The sequence below is a fragment of the Gossypium raimondii genome, chromosome 4, assembly GCF_025698545.1.
Source record: "Gossypium raimondii isolate GPD5lz chromosome 4, ASM2569854v1, whole genome shotgun sequence".
NCBI classification, from domain to species: domain Eukaryota; kingdom Viridiplantae; phylum Streptophyta; class Magnoliopsida; order Malvales; family Malvaceae; genus Gossypium; species Gossypium raimondii.
Window position 1 is genome coordinate 41,617,534 of NC_068568.1, and position 18,922 is coordinate 41,636,455.

At 33.0% G+C, this 18,922-nt stretch overlaps 1 protein-coding gene across 3 annotated transcripts; it reads left to right on the forward strand.

The window, feature by feature from the left end:
- Positions 1–10,671: 10,671 nt before the first annotated feature.
- LOC105779888 (DExH-box ATP-dependent RNA helicase DExH17) lies at positions 10,672–18,906 on the forward strand. 3 transcript variants are annotated; one of them, XM_052629633.1, is made up of 27 exons: positions 10,672–10,927; positions 11,255–11,438; positions 11,596–11,757; positions 11,889–12,126; positions 12,249–12,285; positions 12,371–12,417; positions 12,497–12,552; positions 12,699–12,720; positions 12,846–13,058; positions 13,142–13,298; positions 13,396–13,447; positions 13,630–13,701; positions 13,817–13,866; positions 14,152–14,269; positions 14,344–14,407; positions 14,481–14,564; positions 14,657–14,782; positions 15,052–15,248; positions 15,363–15,551; positions 15,866–16,120; positions 16,200–16,249; positions 16,488–16,505; positions 16,986–17,065; positions 17,146–17,344; positions 17,433–17,467; positions 17,557–17,880; positions 17,964–18,906. In XM_052629633.1, exons 1-27 carry the CDS (start codon positions 10,860–10,862, stop codon positions 18,536–18,538), a joined length of 3,672 nt encoding a protein of 1,223 aa, XP_052485593.1. In that variant the 5' UTR covers positions 10,672–10,859; the 3' UTR covers positions 18,539–18,906. The 3 variants fall into 3 exon arrangements, with proteins under 3 accessions (XP_052485593.1, XP_052485594.1, XP_052485595.1); XM_052629634.1 differs by having other exon boundaries at positions 12,515–12,552; positions 16,485–16,505; XM_052629635.1 differs by having other exon boundaries at positions 12,515–12,552.
- Positions 18,907–18,922: the final 16 nt, after the last annotated feature.

An 18,922-nucleotide genomic window follows, 5' to 3' on the forward strand; every position in this document is an offset into this window, starting at 1 on the left:
ATTTCAATAGCTAATCTTAGCCATATCATTTGAACATGCTCAAAATGATTAAGACTCTATACATGCCATAGTTCAAACATTTTGAAAAGCACATAATACCGAGATGGCTATGATAGTGTGATCTGAGCTCCGACGGTCCACTATTCGATCAAGTTCAAATCACTATAAAACAAAGGAAAGAAAGAGATGTGTAAGCTATAAATAGCTTAGTAAGTTACATGTAAACAATAATTACTCATTTAATAATTAACACTTTTAACATATAACTAATCAAAACATTTCTTAGCAATTTCAATCACTTACACATGCACAATCTTACCAATTCACTTGCATATACATTTTCACACTTAACATTTCATATTCACTTTAATTCATTATTAATCCCGTTGAACACTCGGAATATACACAGATACGTAGAGATTTAGCACATAAGTGCAACACTGATATGTAGCCGAAGCTACCACTGATATGTAGCCGAAGCTACCACTGATCAATAACACTGGGAATGTCCACGGGCCTGCTCACACAAGCTGTCAGGTGTCTGCAACACATGCTAGATCACCCAGCACCCGGGACTCACTGTAACACTGTAACACTGTAACACTGGTCTCTAGTGACATGTCACTTGTATCCAATTCTATTCCTAAGTTCAACCGGGAATTTACACTTAACACTTTATTACTTGAATAATTCATGAACAATTTTCCTTCCACATTCAATATTAATTCACATATCAAATATAATTCACAATTTATAAAAATATAACTATTATTTACACGTAACTTACCTCGGATGCAAAACGACTATTTTTTGTAATTTAGTCGATAACTTTCTCTTTCCCGATCACTTCCACTATTTCTTCTTTCTTGATCTATATTAACACAATTTAATACATTTTATCAACATTTCATTCAAATACAATTCATACACAACATTTTGGCAAATTTACATTTTCCCGAAACTTTTCAAAAATTCCACTTTTGTCCCTAAGCTCGTAAAAATAAAATTCACTAAATTTTTAAATTTCAAACTTCACTAAATCATATTTCATGCTCATAACAGCCCTCAATTTCACAAAATCACAACTTTATGCACACTTTACCATCTTTCACAATTTAGCCATTTTTCAACATTTTCATCAAAATTCATCTAGTAAAACTTGTAATTAACACTTCAAACATTCATTATCTAACATCACTAATCAATTTACAATTATATCATGAATGGGTCAATTTTAAACTTTAATTTCATTTAAATTAAATGGTAGAAACATGAAATTCAAGCTTCAATAAGCATAAAAATACGAAAATAATCAAAAGCGGGCAAGAAATCACTTAAAATTGAGCTTAGGAAGTTCAAGAACCCTAGCTATGGTGACATGAATTTTTTGGCAGCAAACGTCTGATTTTAAGAAGATGAACACTTGTTTTCATCTTTATTTTGTCTTTTATTCAATTTGGACAAAATGCCCTTGACCCATTACTTAGATATTTTTCTAGAAATACCCTTTTGTGTCCATAACACTAATTCATGGTCTAATTGCCACATAAACACTTCCAATTTCATGCAATAATTCAATTAAGTCATTTAATCACTAATTAGACACACTTTGCATTTTCTCAATTTAGTCCTAAAAATTCAATTAAGCACTAAAGCATTAAAATTTTCTATCCATATTTTCACACAATATTTCAATCAATCAGTAACTAATAAAAATTTATAAAATTAAACTATTTCACTTCGGATTTGTGGTTACGAAACCACTATTCCGATTAGGCCCTATTTCGGGCTATCACAATTCCCTTCAGTACTTTAGGTGCAGTGCATTGACTATGAATAATGCAGACTTAATATGCCACCGGTACTCCACGGAACTCCTCTGTCAAGCACAAAATCCCAACCCAATGCATATGCATTATGTCACACAATCTCATACATAATCATATCTCAATACTTTTCACAGTCATTTGACATGCTCAGCATGTCCTCAATAATCACATACTTTCAATAAATGGAAACAACATTCCAAACTTTCAAATTACCATTATGTTGATATCAATCAATATCGTTCAATTTCACTTACTTTACGAATTTTCATTGTGCATAAATAACACCCTTTTCAGTACACAATATAAAAAATATCTCATGCGTTTGAATCATACATAAGCTTAATATCTTAACACATTATATAATTCAATCAAACCTTCTCATATCTCATAACTCAAATATGCAATTACAAACTCAATCAAATATTCATACTACCAAACTAGCAATTTTGCCAACATGTCAATCTTTTAAAGCTTGAAACATACCTGGTTTGGCCCCTCACAAAATCAATAATTTGGCTATTAAATCATCCAATAAGCAAGCTAATTTATCAAATATAACATGATATTTAACATTTTCAAACAATTTTATGAGTTTAGGACCCTCACCATATTTTTCGCTTCCTCGCAGCACACTAGCAAATCTTCCAATTTTCCTTAATAATTCATTAAATGAACTAAAACCAAAATTAAGTATAAATTCAATAAATTTACCATTAAACCATCCCCCAAACACCCACATATGAGTTCAAACCAATTGTTAAAATTATAACTATTTTATGAATCCAAACTAGTTAGATTCCTTACACTGTATCGATGCGAACTGTACATACAATCGTTCTTCACCTTTACGGATGATTTGGGGTGTTTGGGTCAGCACCTAATTCAATAATATACTGGAAAATAAGTATCTAATTAATGATTAAATTCCTTCATTTAATCAATTCATAACCTTTACCCAACAACTATGTCAAAATAACAAACTAGTTACCCTTAATTGCATTTACGCTTCACGATTTATGGGTTTCGAATGGCCAATCGATTAAGAAAGTTTTTCCCTAATTGAAATGAGTTTAAAAGCTGATTAGGAGGGTTCAAAATCTCAAATTAAGGCTGGAAAAATATAAGCAAGAACCAAGAAACAAAATAGCCCCCTTTCTTAAACATAGGCGCATGCACCACCAACCATGGTAGCCAAAATTGGGGCTGAATTTTAAAATGGTTTGAGATCTCATTAAAATCTGGAAAAATACCTTTGAAATCATTTAAAATCCACTAAATTCCAGATCTTGAAATTTTGGTTTTTAATTGACAAAATTTATCAAGAAAATGAAGAGAAAAGAGACCTTACCCAAGCTAGTCGAAAGAAATGACAATGACACTTTCTTGGTAATGTTCGAGATGGATCTTGGAGTTCAAGATTTTAGATTTGGGGCTGATTTTAATGAGGAAAAATGACATAAATATGGTGGAGAATATGTTAACAAATCTTGTGGCAAAAAGAAAAAGAAAAAAAGAAAAGAAAGAGATGGTAAAACTAGGTGTAGGCGACGACAACAATGGTGGAAAGGAAAAAAATTAAAATCAAAGAGAAGGAGAGGAGGAGAGGAATGGATAGGGAAACGAGGAGGAGGATTAAAGGCTGATTATTAGTAAAAAAATAATATTTATAGCTAGGTTAACTAGGCTTGGATACCCCACACATTAAAACAAGGGGTTTTTGTCAAAAAATTAAATTATTTGCATGAGAATGGAATTGAAGTTAGGACCTCAAGGATAAATTCACTAATGTTTAACCATCAAACCAATTACTCATTCTTGATATAAATTTGAAATATTTATTTTTAAAAAATAAGACATGCCACAAACTAGGGTTTAAGGCAAAACTTGCAAAATAATAAAAATGGTGAGAGAGAAAGGATTTGAACTTGGGTTTCAAGGAACATTTCACTAACATTTAACCAACAAACCAATACCTCATTTATTTCCTAAAAATGCATAGCTAAATTTCAAAAATTAAGGCATGACCACTCTCTCTCGATTCACAAACTCGATTATACTAACCCTTGATTTTTAGTATGTTACATGAGTCATAAAGCTCCTATACTTCCTACTTGGAAAGGAAAGTAGTTGGCCTTAGCTCTTCTGAGGCCTTGACCTCTAGCAAAAACCCCATAATAGACCCTGACAACTTCTTTGATGTTTTTCTAAGACCCTTATGAACTAGTCTGTTCCGTGCATACCACATAGCCTAGTAAGTCATCACCATTAACTTTCTAGATCTTATGTCTACTTGTATGAATGCCTCTGCTAACCAAATTCTATATTCTGAGTACTCTAAGGCAGGAAACACCACAACATTCAAAATATTTAGCGTTTGTTTGGAAATAGAATAGTACCTCAAAAGATGGTCAACTGTTTCTTTAGCTTCGTTGCACAAAGGGCACGGAGTATCAACCTGAATCTTGCGCTTTATTAAATTCCTGAAAGTAGGCAAAAAATTGTTAACAAATTTCCACATAGTAATTTTTACTTTTTCTGAGAGTTGAAGTGCCCACAATTTTGTATAAAAAATTGTATTTAATTTAGGCATAGATATGTGATATAAGCCCTGTTATGTATATCCTATTATAGTAGTAGTTTGTACCCGCTCTTAGTAGAGTATTCCCCTGACCCCTCATAACGACACACAAGAGTATCCAGAGGCATTGACTATGCAAGTGGAATAAATAGAACTTTCTCAGCCTGATTAGTATTAATGATGGCCCTAACACGTCATTTAATCCAAGTACATGAGTCTGAAATGATCAGTTGTGTAACATTAGAGAATTTGACATCTACACGCTAATGTTTTATTCTACCATTTCCAGGGCCAAGAACCCACGATTCATTCCATATGTTAACCTTTTCACCCGTACCAATACACCACCCAAAACCTCTCTTAATTAACCCCCTAGCACTCAATATGCTTCTTCAGGTAAAAAAAGGGTGAATACCTAACCTAGCTGACATAAATTCCGTTTGTGGATGACACCTACCTTTTAGCACTTTTGCCAACAAACTAGCTAGATGAGTTATAACACGCCAACACAATTTAGCTAATAAGGCAACTTTAAATTTGGCCAAATCACAAAAGCCTAATACCCGTTCTGCTTTCGATAAGCACAACGAGTGCCATGTGCTCCAATGAATACCTTTAAGAGACTTATTATTCCTCTACAAAAAAATTGTTAAGAACATTTTCTAATTTTCTACGTAACATTTTTGGTAAAAGAAAGCAATGCATTGTTTAAAATAGTATTACTTGCAGTACCGCTTTAATAAAAATCTCTTTCCTACCCATTGACAAAAATCTCGTGCTCCAACCTTCAATTTTCTTACTAAACCAATCGAGATAGATCATAAAGGCTTGCTTCTTACACCAACCAACCATCATAGGCAATCCCAAGTACTTTTCTAGTTTCGTCGATACCCGAACTATACTCTCAATTTGTTATTCTTAAATTAGCCCTAGCCTTAGCCTCTTGAACTCTTGTGGACCCTAGCAAATTGTGATTAGGATTGGGATAACAATTTGTCCTATTATCTCCAAAATGACGCCTAATTCCTTGTCCTATTATCTCCGAAATGACGCCTAATTCCTCCTCTATCCTTATCCAAACTTTGACTCATTGTTCCATTCGACTCTCGCAACTATCTGCTGACCATTGTTGCTCATCTTCTTGTTGGAGCGCGTAATGAAATGTCCCACTCGAATATAATTTTAACAGGATCCACCCTCACCCTTACTGGGCAAAAACTCTACCCATGTTCGAGTTTACCATAGAGAAAACAAAATAGGCTAACCTTTTCATATTGAAATCTAGCATAAACCATTCGATCGGTTCCTACCATAATCTTCTTTTTTCGCTTCAAAGGAAACTGGACATCCAATCTAACTTCAATTCGCATATGTTTCTTTACGCCTAAAGCTAGAATTTTCGTATCATAATCAAGAAAAAAACCCCAAAACAACCCAAACTATCGTGCCATTGCTTTCGACATCAGACTCAGAGGCATATCATGTATCTACACCCAAAACTCCACATAGATCAGTGGCAATGTAATCAGATCCTCTCCTGGTTGGATCTTATGCATCAGTAGTAGATAATTGTTAAAAAACCACTTCATCCCCTTCAGAACCCGATTCATGTAAACTTTATAGAAAAACTAAAATAAAAAACGCTTCTACCCCAGATATGTAATGGATATGCCCCCAATAGGGTTCCATAGATCAACCATGGTGTTTACCAGTGAAGGAAAATGCACCACACTATGTCAGAAAACTTCCAACCAAACAAAACTTGTACTATTCTTCTAATTCAGTTGCTTTCTCTTGAAACGCCTCCTCCTTCCCATCAATGAGATTTAAATTTGCCATCTCGTCCTCTATAATGCCCACCAAAACCCTCAAACAAAACTGTAAAAACCTTAAACGATAGTGAAAAAACCCTAAAAAAATAATTGTGTCAAAATGACAGATGAAACTTCATGCCAAAAAGGGCAGACACAAATTAGATATGAATGAATAGTAAAAATTTAGTAAAGAATGTTAAAATCCTTAATTATAGGCACATATGTATAATATATAATGCTATTATAAAGTGTGATACAAAATTAAGTGATCAATTATGTTATAAGTATCGTAGGTATTAAAATGCATGGAAATAATGTGTAGATATCATAAGTTGTATTTATAATTTGATGATGGGCCAAATTATAAATACTCAAAATTGATATAAGAATCAATTATTTAAAAGAGGTAGTGGTCCCCAAGAAATATATATATATATATATCGTATTTTTTCCATCCCATCACAGAGTTATACAAAGAGAGAAAACTATTTTCTTGGAAGATCAATTCCACATATAGTTTTGTTCTTAATGATCCGACATGATAGTTCCTTATTTATATCGATTCTTTCAAGATTTACAAAGAATGTACTTTATACTTTATGGTTGTTGTTGTTGTACATGAAAAGTTGTTTATAGATGGTAAAATGAAAAATAAAATCGATTCTATAATAAACTTTGTTTATAATGAAATGATGATATAGTATAACTATTATAGAGAAAGCTAACTATATCATGTCAATCGAAATTTATAAGATTACACTTAAAATAACTAAACTTGACTAATTAAAAGAGAAAATCCTCTTCATTCTAATTTCAATAGTATTCAAAGTTAATTAAGATTATAAAAGGTGTGTAATGCTTATTTAGAAAAAAAAACTAAAATTATGTTAAAAGCGGATAAAAGTATTGTGAAAGTTTTTATACTTAGGAGCAGATTGCATTTTGGCCCCTCTATTGAAAAATGGACAAATTAGCCTTTTTATATTTCGAAACATGCAAATTAGCCCTCTGTTAAATTTTATCCGTTAAATGGTAACGTAGAATGTTAATTTAAATGGTTATTGACTAATTTGGTCCCTAAACTATAGCTAAAATATTAAATTGATTTTTTTTAAAATACTTAACAATAATTCTAAAAAATATAAAAAATAAAAAATCTTTAAAATAAATATGAATATATTAAAATTATTAAAAAATATTTATCGAATTAATTAACATAATTTTTAATATATTTAATAATTATTTTGACATAATTTAAAAAATGAATCGGAGAAGAAGATATATGATGCATAAGTGGCTCAATCGAAAGAGTTTGAGCAAGCAAAGGTTTCACTTGAACATTCCAAGCACCAAATCAATTCTCTCCTGGAAAACTTGCAGAAATGGGAAAACCCATCAAACGTTTCCTCTCCAACTTCCATGGGGGATGACCATTTAAAAAGACTTGAATTGGAGTTTCAAATTACCAGAGAGAAATTGGTTCGTGCGCAAGACGATGAGCGAGCGTCTTCATTAAGGGCGACGAAACTAGCTGAGGAAGTCAGCTTTCTGAAAAGTGAACTTAAATCCATTGCCGATGCAGAAGAAAACAACGAGAAAGCCATGGATGATTTCGCCTTGGCATTGAAAGAAGTGATAACAGAAGCAAACGAAGCCAAGAACAAGCTGTCTGCAACACAATTTGAACCGGAGAAAACTAAAAGGGTTGGTAGGAAATTTGAAGATGAAGCTGAAAATGGTGGCAGGAAAATCCTGTTGAAGTAGAAGTAATAGTTCGGCGGAGCATGCTCAGTTAACACAGATAGCAAAAATGATTGCGGTGGAGCAGAGCTAACTAATCCGGTGAAGAGTATTCACTTCTTAAAATTTCGTTATTCTGATTATCATGCGGAAAGTTAGAAAAATTTGTTTGGGGTGAAATTATAATTTTTACGATAATAAAAATATAATTTTAATATTTTAATAGCTTATATTTTTATAATTTTTAAAGAATTAAATAAAAATTTATTATTTTTAAAATTAGTTAAAGTGCAATTTTAACTCTATTAATTTAAAACTTTAAAGGATTTAAATAAAAAAATTTACATTTTAAGGGGCCGCCCCTCCAACTCCCTTAACTATGCCTTTGCTGATTATATAATTCGTCTAGTTGATGAGTGTGATATTTTAATGGATTCGATAAATGAAAAGATATAATTTCAAATACGGAATGTTCAAATTGAGAGAGTTTTAGTCATTTATGTTATAATAAATTAATCTATTTATAAATAATTTAAATCGTTGGAAAATTATTTGTTATAATATTAGTAGAGTTTTATACTCTATACACGAGTTAAGTGTTGTTAAGTATTTTATAAAGGAGATTATTTGATATCTTGTTAGTAAAATTTTTATTTTCCACAAGATCAATAGATTGACAAATATCCTAAAAAAGTATAATAAAATATTAAAAAAACACGTCAAATTTTTTAAACTACTTATGGAATAAAAAATTACATTAATACTAACTTATAGTAAAATATTAAAAAACATAATACAAATTTTAAAATTGCTTATAAATAAAAAATTACCCCACTGATATATCTTTTTTGGACGCTCCTTCTTGGTTTTGTGAAACCGTCAGTTTTGAGCATTGATGGATATTTTTGGGACGGAGAAAAAACGAAGGAACTAACTAGGTGTAAGGGTCGGTGTCTCATTGCTTCTAGAATTCTCTTTGTTTTGGTTTTTGTGTAATTTATTTATCATATGTGTTTTAATTTTGTTTGGTGTTATGAACTTATGCCTATTTTTATAATTTTTTTTTATTTTTGGATTAATGAGAAGCAAAAGCCCAATCTACTTATTTCAAGAAAAAAATTACCCCACCAATTTATCAAATAAATAGTGGCCCAACTTAAAACATTAGGCAAACATTTCAGATTATAAATATAATATCCAAATATGATTCAGGGCTAGTTTAACATTATTTTTAAAAAGTATGATTTTAAGAAGTATTTTTGAAAAATTTTATTTAAGATTTAAGCATTTAGATTATGTTTAACAGCGCTTGTTAAAAACACTCTTGATGCGGAATCCCGGATCTAGACACAAGAGAAACACAAATTAGAAATAAAACGAGAATAAATAAAATTAGTTAAAATAATAATAAATAAATAAATAATAAAAAGGATAGATTTGCTCTATGGAACCCTTGGTTAACTTGTAACCAAAAACGCCAATGATTGAGCGGCTCCCTACGAAACCCCTAGAAGAATAACCTCTAGAAACACCGATGAACGGGAAAGAAATTTGAATATTTGCAACTCCGAAATACCCTCGAAAGTAACAAACTCCAAACTAAATAACAAGAGGAGAATCACTCTACTCCCAAAAAATTTGCCTCACACAAATTTGAAAGAAAACAAATACTCTTCTTTTTATTCTCCCCTCAATGTGTAGAAAACAAGCCTATTTATAGGCAAATTACAAGAGTAATTGAATCCTAATAAAACTCTTTCAAGAGTAATTGAATCCTAATAAAACTCTTTAAAATTATCTAAGAAAATAAATAAATAATAACCTAACCAATAAAATTACTTAACTCATAAATGATGTGTCCCAACCAATGAGAATTAAGTAAATAATAATAATAATAATATACATAAAAGATTAATCCACCAATTTATGGGCTTTCACTATTCCAAGATTGGTCCAGTGAATTGCATTCTCGTATTTGTCAATGTCACGAACATGATGAATTAAATTTGTAGCAACAAAGTCTTGGACAAAAGCATTCATCTTTAATTTTAATTGTCGTGCCTTGCTTCGAGTAATTGGACCACTAGGAAAAACAACCCCTTGAGTGTCACCTCCTTGGCTCGTATCAACTCTTAACATGAAAAGCACTTTTGAAATAAAAAAAAACTAAATAAACCACTTTTGAAATAATTTTTTAACTTTTCAAAAGCATATTTTCTCAAATGGAAAAGCTAAAACCTTTAGCTTTTCTCTCCTACAAATATTTTTAACAGCTTATTTATGGAGAGATGAAAATGTAATTAAGCTATCAAAAATATTTTTAAAAAATAAAAAATAAAAAATTTAATTTTTCTATTCGGGGATAATACTTTTGAAAAATTAAAAATTTCTTTCAAAAGTTATTTATTTAATATTTCTTGCACTGTTAAACACAGCCGAAAAAGCGGGGAGGAGCATAAAATTGTGCGCGCCAGAAAGGATGAATTCAAGTTATAAATATCCAAGCGTTTATTCCAAAATTTAAGCACAACCTCTTGTGCTTTTTACAAAAATATAATATTAGTTTTTCTGTCAAAAGTGTTTGTAGGAGAGAAAATTAAAATTTTTATTTTTTATTTGAGTAAAAAGTAAAAAATTCTTTATTTAAAATTCATTTTATTTAAAAATATTTTTCATGTCAAAGTTACTTTTAAAAAGCCCTGTAAGAAAAAGAAAAAACGGGGAAGAGCATAAAAATGTGTGCATCAAAAAAAAAAAAAAAGAATTCAAGTTATAAATATCCAAGCTTTTCAAAATTTTAAACAGAGACATTTTGGGCTTTTTTACAAAAAATAATATTAGCTTTAAAAAAAAAAAAAGCTTCTTCTTGCCTCAGATTGATAGCAAGAGAGTTTGATTATGGATTCATATTCACTGAAATCCGTGTTCGATTTACCAGAGCCTTTCCGTTCAATCTTTAACTTCAGGTAAATGTACTTCAACTTTAAATTTTGGCATTTTGAGAGTTTGAAAATAACATTGTATGGATTTAGCTTGATTCTGAACGGATTTAAATATTGACGGCAATGTGGTTTTAGTACTCAACGTCGTTGATATTCACAGCCAATATATACTGCAATTCATTGTGGTATCATTTATTATGTTTATAATCACCATAAAAGCGGTGCGAGTTCACGACTGCAATTTAAATCTCTTTGTAAATGATTACAAGCATAACTTGATATCATTTTTATCTATTTTCTTGAAAGGCTGAAGCAAATCCAGGATTCCATGGTTTTTATTGTTTTTTGCAGGTACTTTAATTCACTGCAGAGTGAATGCTTTCCTGTTTGTTTCCTCTCCGATGTAAACATGGTAATTTCAGCTCCTACCGGAAGTGGGAAAACCGTGCTCTTTGAGCTCTGCATTTTGAGGCTTCTTTCAAGGTTTATCTCTGGCGATGGAAGGTTTGTCCATATAAAGGGAACACTAAAAACAGTTGAGTCTCCACCACTCATGGGCAGTATTAAGTTTCTAGGCACTTAATTTAGTGCTTTAGTACATAAAAGCACACAAAGCGCCTTTTCTCTTGACTTAGTCTTCAGTTAACTCATGTTGAGACTATTCTTATTTTTTGTTTTGATTTGGTCTAAAGATCTACATAGCTCCATCAAAAGCTTTAGTACAAGAGAAGCTGCGTGATTGGACTCAGAAGTTTGGTTCATTGGGAATAAGTTGCCTGGAGTTGACAGGTGATAACGATTCTTATAGCACAAGGAATATTCAAGAAGCAGATATCATTTTAACCACTCCTGAGGTGAGTACACTTACCTGTCATACCAAAACCCAAACCGCGAATTTACTCCTTTGTTGCAATGTGATCCTCTTTTAAATGGTTCTGTTGAGGCAAGAATTGCATGATTTGATGGGTTTTCTTTTTTTACTTAGAAATTTGATGCAGTGACTCGATATCGCATAAAAGATGGAGGCTTGAGCTTTTTCAGTGACATATCACTTTTACTTATTGATGAAGTTCACCTACTGAATGATCTTCGTGGGGCAACTTTGGAAGCAATAGTTAGCAGAATAAAAATGCTTGCTCGCAACCCAGAAATGAAATCAAGTGCTCTGGCTTCTGTTCGTTTTTTAGCTGTGTCAGCCACTATTCCAAATACTGAGGACCTTGGTAAAACTTTCCTCTTATAGGTGCTAAAGAGTTAATCTGGTTTTATTTGAAACTTTTACTTCCAAAAGATGGAAAATGACTTAAATTTTAATAACATACACACTGCATACCAACAAGCACAGCTGAATGGCTCGAGGTCCCTGTCCAAGGAATCAAGAGGTAAGTTAATGATGGGATTTCTGCGTTTTCTTCTCTTAATTTGCAGTAGAATCATATTCCCATTAACTTTCTAATGTTTTAACAGGTTTGGAGAGGAAATGAGGCCTGTAAAGTTGACCACTAAAGTTTTTGGTAAGCGTTTTCCTTTTAGATGTTCCATCTTCAAAATTGTCTTTCCAAAGTTATCTCAAGTGCATTTCTTTCACAACAGTAAATGCCTTCCTTGCAGGGTATGCCTCTGCAAAAAATGACTTCCTATTTGAAAAGGCAAGTAATTGTATTTATATTAGTAAGTCATACACCTTCTTACTAGAAATATTTAGACTGTAAGGGAAGATATAAGAACATATATCATTAGTCAAAAAGTTCAAATTCATCTAACACTAGTGATTGTCTCTATGTGTCATCACCAGCGCCTCCAAAACTATATTTTTGGTAAGATTCAACTTCTTGACTTAATGTCTTATTAAAGGTTTACTGATTGTTTCTGGTATATGCACTCAAGTCATCTTTTATCGTAAAAGAGCATATATATAACTATTGGTCGAAACTGATTGCAGATATTCTAATGCAATATTCAAGAGGAAAATCCGCTCTAGTTTTTTGCTCAACTAGAAGCGGGGCACAAGAAGCAGCACAACGCCTCTCTCAGATTGTAATGACCTTTGGTTATTCAAATCCATTTATTAAAAGTAGTGAACAGCAGGAAAGGCTACGGGAGGCTTCCCTGTCATGCAGTGACAAACAAATGCAATCTTATATTCTTTATGGAGGTAAAGGGTGTACTTATACTGCTATGACACTCATTGTCCTGAAAAATTGCTTGTCAAGTTGATGTCCCATTCTATGTTTGCAGTTGGTTATCATAATGGTGGGCTTAGTCTCAAGGATCGTAATCTCATTGAAGGTCTTTTTCTTAATGGTGATGTACAAGTTTTATGCACCACAAATACTCTTGCCCATGGAATCAACCTACCAGCTCATACAGTTGTAATAAAGTCAACACAACATTTGTAAGTCAGACTGTTTCCCTCAACTAATTTTTGTTCCCATAGGAGGCCAGAGCATCATCTATTGTATCTAATGTTTCAAAAAATTCATTTTATTCAGCAACAAAGAAAAAGGCCTTTACATGGAATATGACCGATCAATGATACTACAGGTGTGTTATTACATGGATCTTCAATAGTTCTGAGTTACTTTTAAAGTCGTAAATCACTAGATTTTCTCTACTCTCCTACCTGCTGCTTATCTCTATCCCCATTAGGTTGTACTTGCATTGATGTCCATGTTTTTAAGTATTCTTGTATATGGATATATTTAAATTAGTTTTTTTCTATTCAGATGTGCGGGAGGGCAGGTCGGCCCCCATTTGAAGATACAGGGATGGTTATAATCATGACTAGACGAGAAACGGTAGTTTAACACTGTGATTTGTTCCGATTCCCTAGCATATTGCTTTACTATCACTAATTTAGCCATGCTTGATTATTTCTAAATTGTCTTCTATGATTTTCATACATGATCTCAGGTTCATTTATATGAGAATCTCCTCAATGGATGTGAAATGGTAGAATCACAGTATGTCAACAACTTTTGATATGTTGCTCTGACCTTTCAATTTTCTTAAATACTTGTGTTCGATATATATTCAAACATGGGTATAAGGATATACTCCAAATACATGTAAAAACTTAAAAAAAGTTAAACATATCCGTGATGGACACATATTCGTATTTGACACTCACACTTAAGTTTGAGTGATATAAGATTTGTTATTCTTGACTTCTGCAATAGTGTGTGCCTTCTATGAAAACTGGGCGATATCTTCTAATTGTGTGCTTTACATTTGTCTTACCAATGTAGGTTGCTCTCATGCTTGACGGAACACTTAACTGCAGAAATAGTTCAATTGACCATCTCTGACATCACAAAGGCAATTGAGTGGATGAAGTGCTCATATTTATATGTGAGAATGAAAAAGGCATGTATATAGCCATCTTTTGAATCATATAATTTATTTTACTTCAAAATTTGACACCTTGAATGCACAATCAGAATCCTGGGAATTATGCAGTTAAAAAAGGAATTCGAAGAGAACAAGTAGAGAAACATATGCAAGGTCTACTTCTTTCCATTTTGATTTATTGTGTTTGTTTTGACATCATATTACTCATCAATGTTGTTTAAACCAGAAATTTGTGTTCAAAATGTTAATGAGCTATCATGCCACCAAATGATCCAGACTGATCAAGATGGTTTTGCCTTGAAGCCACAAGGTATCTTGAAAATTTTAAGCTTTCTCTTAGTTTTCCTTAAGTATAAACATATCATTAATTCCTACCCTTTATTATCACTTCCTTTTTTCCAGAGCCAGGAAGATTGATGACAAAGTACTATTTGAAATTTAACACCATGAAACACATTATGCAAGCACCATCTAACTGTAGTTTGGAAGAAGTACTACAGATTATCTGCCATGCTGAGGAGATTGCTTGTATGTATCCCTATCTAGTAATAGTTGTTTCTTTTTCTTTTTGGTTAAAAAAATTGTTGTTTTCTCGATGATATTTGGATTCGGGTGTGAATATTGGATATATATGTTCGTTATGAGTATGCATAAATTTCTAAAATTTCTATGTATTCAAAGGGGTCCTTGGAAAATCGTAGTATCTATGTCCAGATAGACAAGTTACTTAAAAACAGTAAATTTTGTACATGATCAAGAAAGTATGAAAGTGATACACTAATGTTCTGAAAACGAAGGGATACAGCTCAGACGCAATGAGAAGAAAATTTTGAATGACTTAAATGGAGACAAAGATGGCCGCCTCCGTTTTCATGTCACCGGTGATAAGGGAAAACGGAAAAAACGCATTCAAACTAGAGAAGAAAAGATATTTGTTTTGGCAAATGACTGCTTAACCGGGGATCCTTTAGTTCCTGATTTATCCATGACCCAGGTTTATTGACCTCAATTCGATTATCCTTTTACTTTAATTATGGATATAACCTTTTTTAGAAGAATTACTTCAAAGTTGAACTGATGAAATTATGAATTGGCTTGTTTGCCTTAGGATGCAAATTCGATATGCTCAAATGGGGCTAGAATTGCCAAGTGTATGAAAGAATATTTTATATACAAAAAGAACTATAGAGGAGCCCTGAACTCGTCCCTTTTAGCCAAGTCGTTATATCAGAAACTCTGGGATGACAGTCCATACCTGCTGAAACAATTACCTGGCATTGGCATGGTGACAGCAAAGGTTTTCTTTGACGAGTACTAATTTGTTTGATAATGCTACATTTATTCTACCTACCTATGTTACTTGGACCCAGATGTAAGTGTTGGGTATTAGTATATGTCCGAATGGACATGTTCAAAATTTCTAACTTGTTTACATAAACTTAAAGAATTCATGGAATGTCATATCCTCATACCTATGTCTGGATATGCGTTGGACATAAAAACTGGACAAAGATACTTGGGAAAATAAAAAAAAGGGGTGAGAGCAAACAAGGATTTCTAAATATCTGTTAGATTCAATGTCCTCTCATTATATTTATGCCTTTTATTCAGGCACTGCATTCAATGGGAATTAAATCATTTGAGACATTAGCTGAAGCGGATCCAAGGAGGATAGAATTAGTTACTGGTAGAAAGTTTCCTTTTGGAAATCATATCAAGGAGTCTCTCACGTCATTGCCTCCAAAAGTTGACATTAAGATCGAGGTAAGTGAATGCCAGAGGCAAGGGAAGTCTAAGTTAGCAGTAACATTGACTAGGCTATCATCACAAGGGGTCCAATCAACCAAGCGACACTATGCTGACATGGTAGGTTATCCGAATGTTTTTTCATACTACTGAATTAGTCATTAATGAAATATAATTTACTAAACATATTCTCTTACAGATCGTTGCTTCAGAAGAAGATAACCTAATTCTTTTCCATGAGAAGATAAGGTGCTATTAATATTAATTTGGATACTACAGTTTTGAGCAACGATGGTGTTTTTTCTCAAACAGATTTCTTATTTAATCGAATATTTTAGTCAAATAAAAGTCAGGGAGACTTTTTGTTTTCCTTTATGGATTTTGTTATGCCAAATGGTGAACTTTGGTGGAAAGCTTAATTCTAGATGCTACCTGTGCTTGTTTCCTCTATATTACTTTCTAACTTTATCTGACTTGGTTGCAGCAGAGTGGATGAGTTTTTAAGGTATGCAATCTTCTTCTCGAACTCCTTATTTTGTAAACATCAGCCTAATAATAATACGTTGAAACAGGTTTTCGTCACTTACACGACAACAAGCGTATAAATTTAACAATTTAAAATGTTTTGAGTCTTGTTCGTGTTACTTTTTCATGTTCTATCATGTTTTAGTTATTATTTATGCCAATTTAATATGTTTTGAGTCTTGTTCGTGTTACTTTTTCATGTTCTATCATGTTTTAGTTATTATTTATGCCAGCCAAGTTATGAATTGGACGTATAAGTTTAGAGTTCAGACTAGGTGAAGACTGAAATGAATGCCCTTAAAACTAATGCTTTTTCAGAATCATTTTTCCCTAATTGCAGTGGACTTATTAAACTTACAGAACCGATTGGCAGTTCTACTTGATTGAGTTCATAAATGAGTTTAGTTCAATTTGCTAGGTCTTTAATTACTTAGTGTAGAATGTTTGGTTATACTTGCAGCCCCTACAGCACGACAACCCTCGTGTCAAACCCCCTCGGAAAGATGACCATAAAGGCTGATCTTGTTTTTGAAGAATACAGCTAAGTTTCTAAAAGTCATAAATACACTGTGCATAAATTCCAGGTTTAAAGACTCATTTTTGCAGTTTTATCCATGCAGTTGGAGTTGATCTCCATGAAAAACTTCTGCTGGTTAAGGAGAGCAATTCAAATGCCAATCTTAAACGTGCAAGGAAACCAACTCAGTTTTTTGCTCCTGAGGAAGTTTATGTTATAGAAGATGACAAAGCAGCCACACATAAATCTTTTGCCCAAAGACCTCCCGATTCGATTGGATCTAAAAGGGAAAGTTCTTCAATGTGAGAAACAGCGAATTCTTCTGGATTTCAAGTAACTCATTTCATTTACACCCTTTCATCGTGTCATCTAATTCCTTTTTTATTCCAGGCCCAGTTTCAACCTCTTGGATGAAGAACTAGAAGGTATGGGATTATGCTGTGATTTTCATTAGATATCCTAGCATCTTTTTTGCCTATTTCACGCAGTATTTCCGCCTAAAAAAATTCTGTAGGAGAGTTTGCTGCTGGAATTGAAAATGATGATTGTAAAATCATCACTGAGCAATCAATATTTGACCATATACGAGAAAAAGCCAAGAACTTTCCTCTCTTGACTCCAAACAATGCCTATTCCCCATCATCTGGAGGCTTAATTCTCACAAGAAAACGCTCCTCTGACCAAGAGAAAAGCAAAATTCGTCAACATATATTGCTTGATCCTTTACCTGAATCCACAGGGCACGAACAGGTTGCTAATGATCACAATAACTATCTAACTGGAAAGCATCATGTTATTGCTGGGAGCTCAGTTACAATTAATATCACGGATGAATCAGGTGCATTTTTTATGAAAAATTTGTACGCAAGTCGTCATTTCTTATTCTAGTTTGGTTTTTAAACCGTTACTTGTTCTCTCTAGGTTATCTTCCATCTGAACCTGAAGCGTTCTCGTTCAAAAGTCTGACTGAAGAAGCAATATTTGATCACATACGAAAAAAGTCCAAGCATTTTCCGGTAATCAACACGCCAAAGCCCGTTGATACCGACTGTTGCATTTGTACTGAGGAACACAACTCTGCCAATCAGCCAGAATCTGGCAATGCTACATTAGGAACATCAAAATATGCAATGGTCATTTCAGAACCTGAACCTGGCGAAGTCAACAGAGACGCCTGTGGCACCAAGGTCGGCACAAAGACAAAAAACAATGTACTCCAAGGAAGTTCCGGTGGAGCAAATGGAGAATCGGCCGTTTCTCCCAAAGTTTCAAGCACTAAAACTGCCACATCATCCGTTCAAATGCTATCATTTGATATTTCAATGGCGAAGAACAGCAAGCATCTAGCAGATCTTGGAAGCTCTATCCAGGATGGTCGGAAAGACAAGCCATCTCCAAGTGACTCAAAAAGGCAGAGCCGCTCACTGGCCTCTACAGACCAAGCCAGGGAAGTAGGTTCATTTCTTGGCTTTCAGAGTGTTTTTTCATTTCTCTGATTTCTTTTCACCTTTCTGCACTACAAAATTGGCAGTTACGTTTTTCTAGTTTGTCAATTTAGCAATGAAATACTTCAATTTCATCGGAAAAATTGAAGTATTTCATTGCTCTTTCGATCTTCATTTTCTTTAATAGGGCTGAAAACTGATAGATGAAACTTGGCTGAATCCTGGTAATCGCGTTTTGGTCGTGTTAATATAGTCAAGAGCAAGCTAAAGTTTAGTATTTTTAGAAAAAAAAAAGTAATTAAAAAACTGAGTTTGTCTTTATATACATTGACTCTTGCTTCGAAAAATTTGTAATGTAAATTTTCAGTGCTAAATTTGAAGACAGTAATGGGAGGCAAAAAGGGTCACTTGGCAGATTATCCCAATGGAGTAATT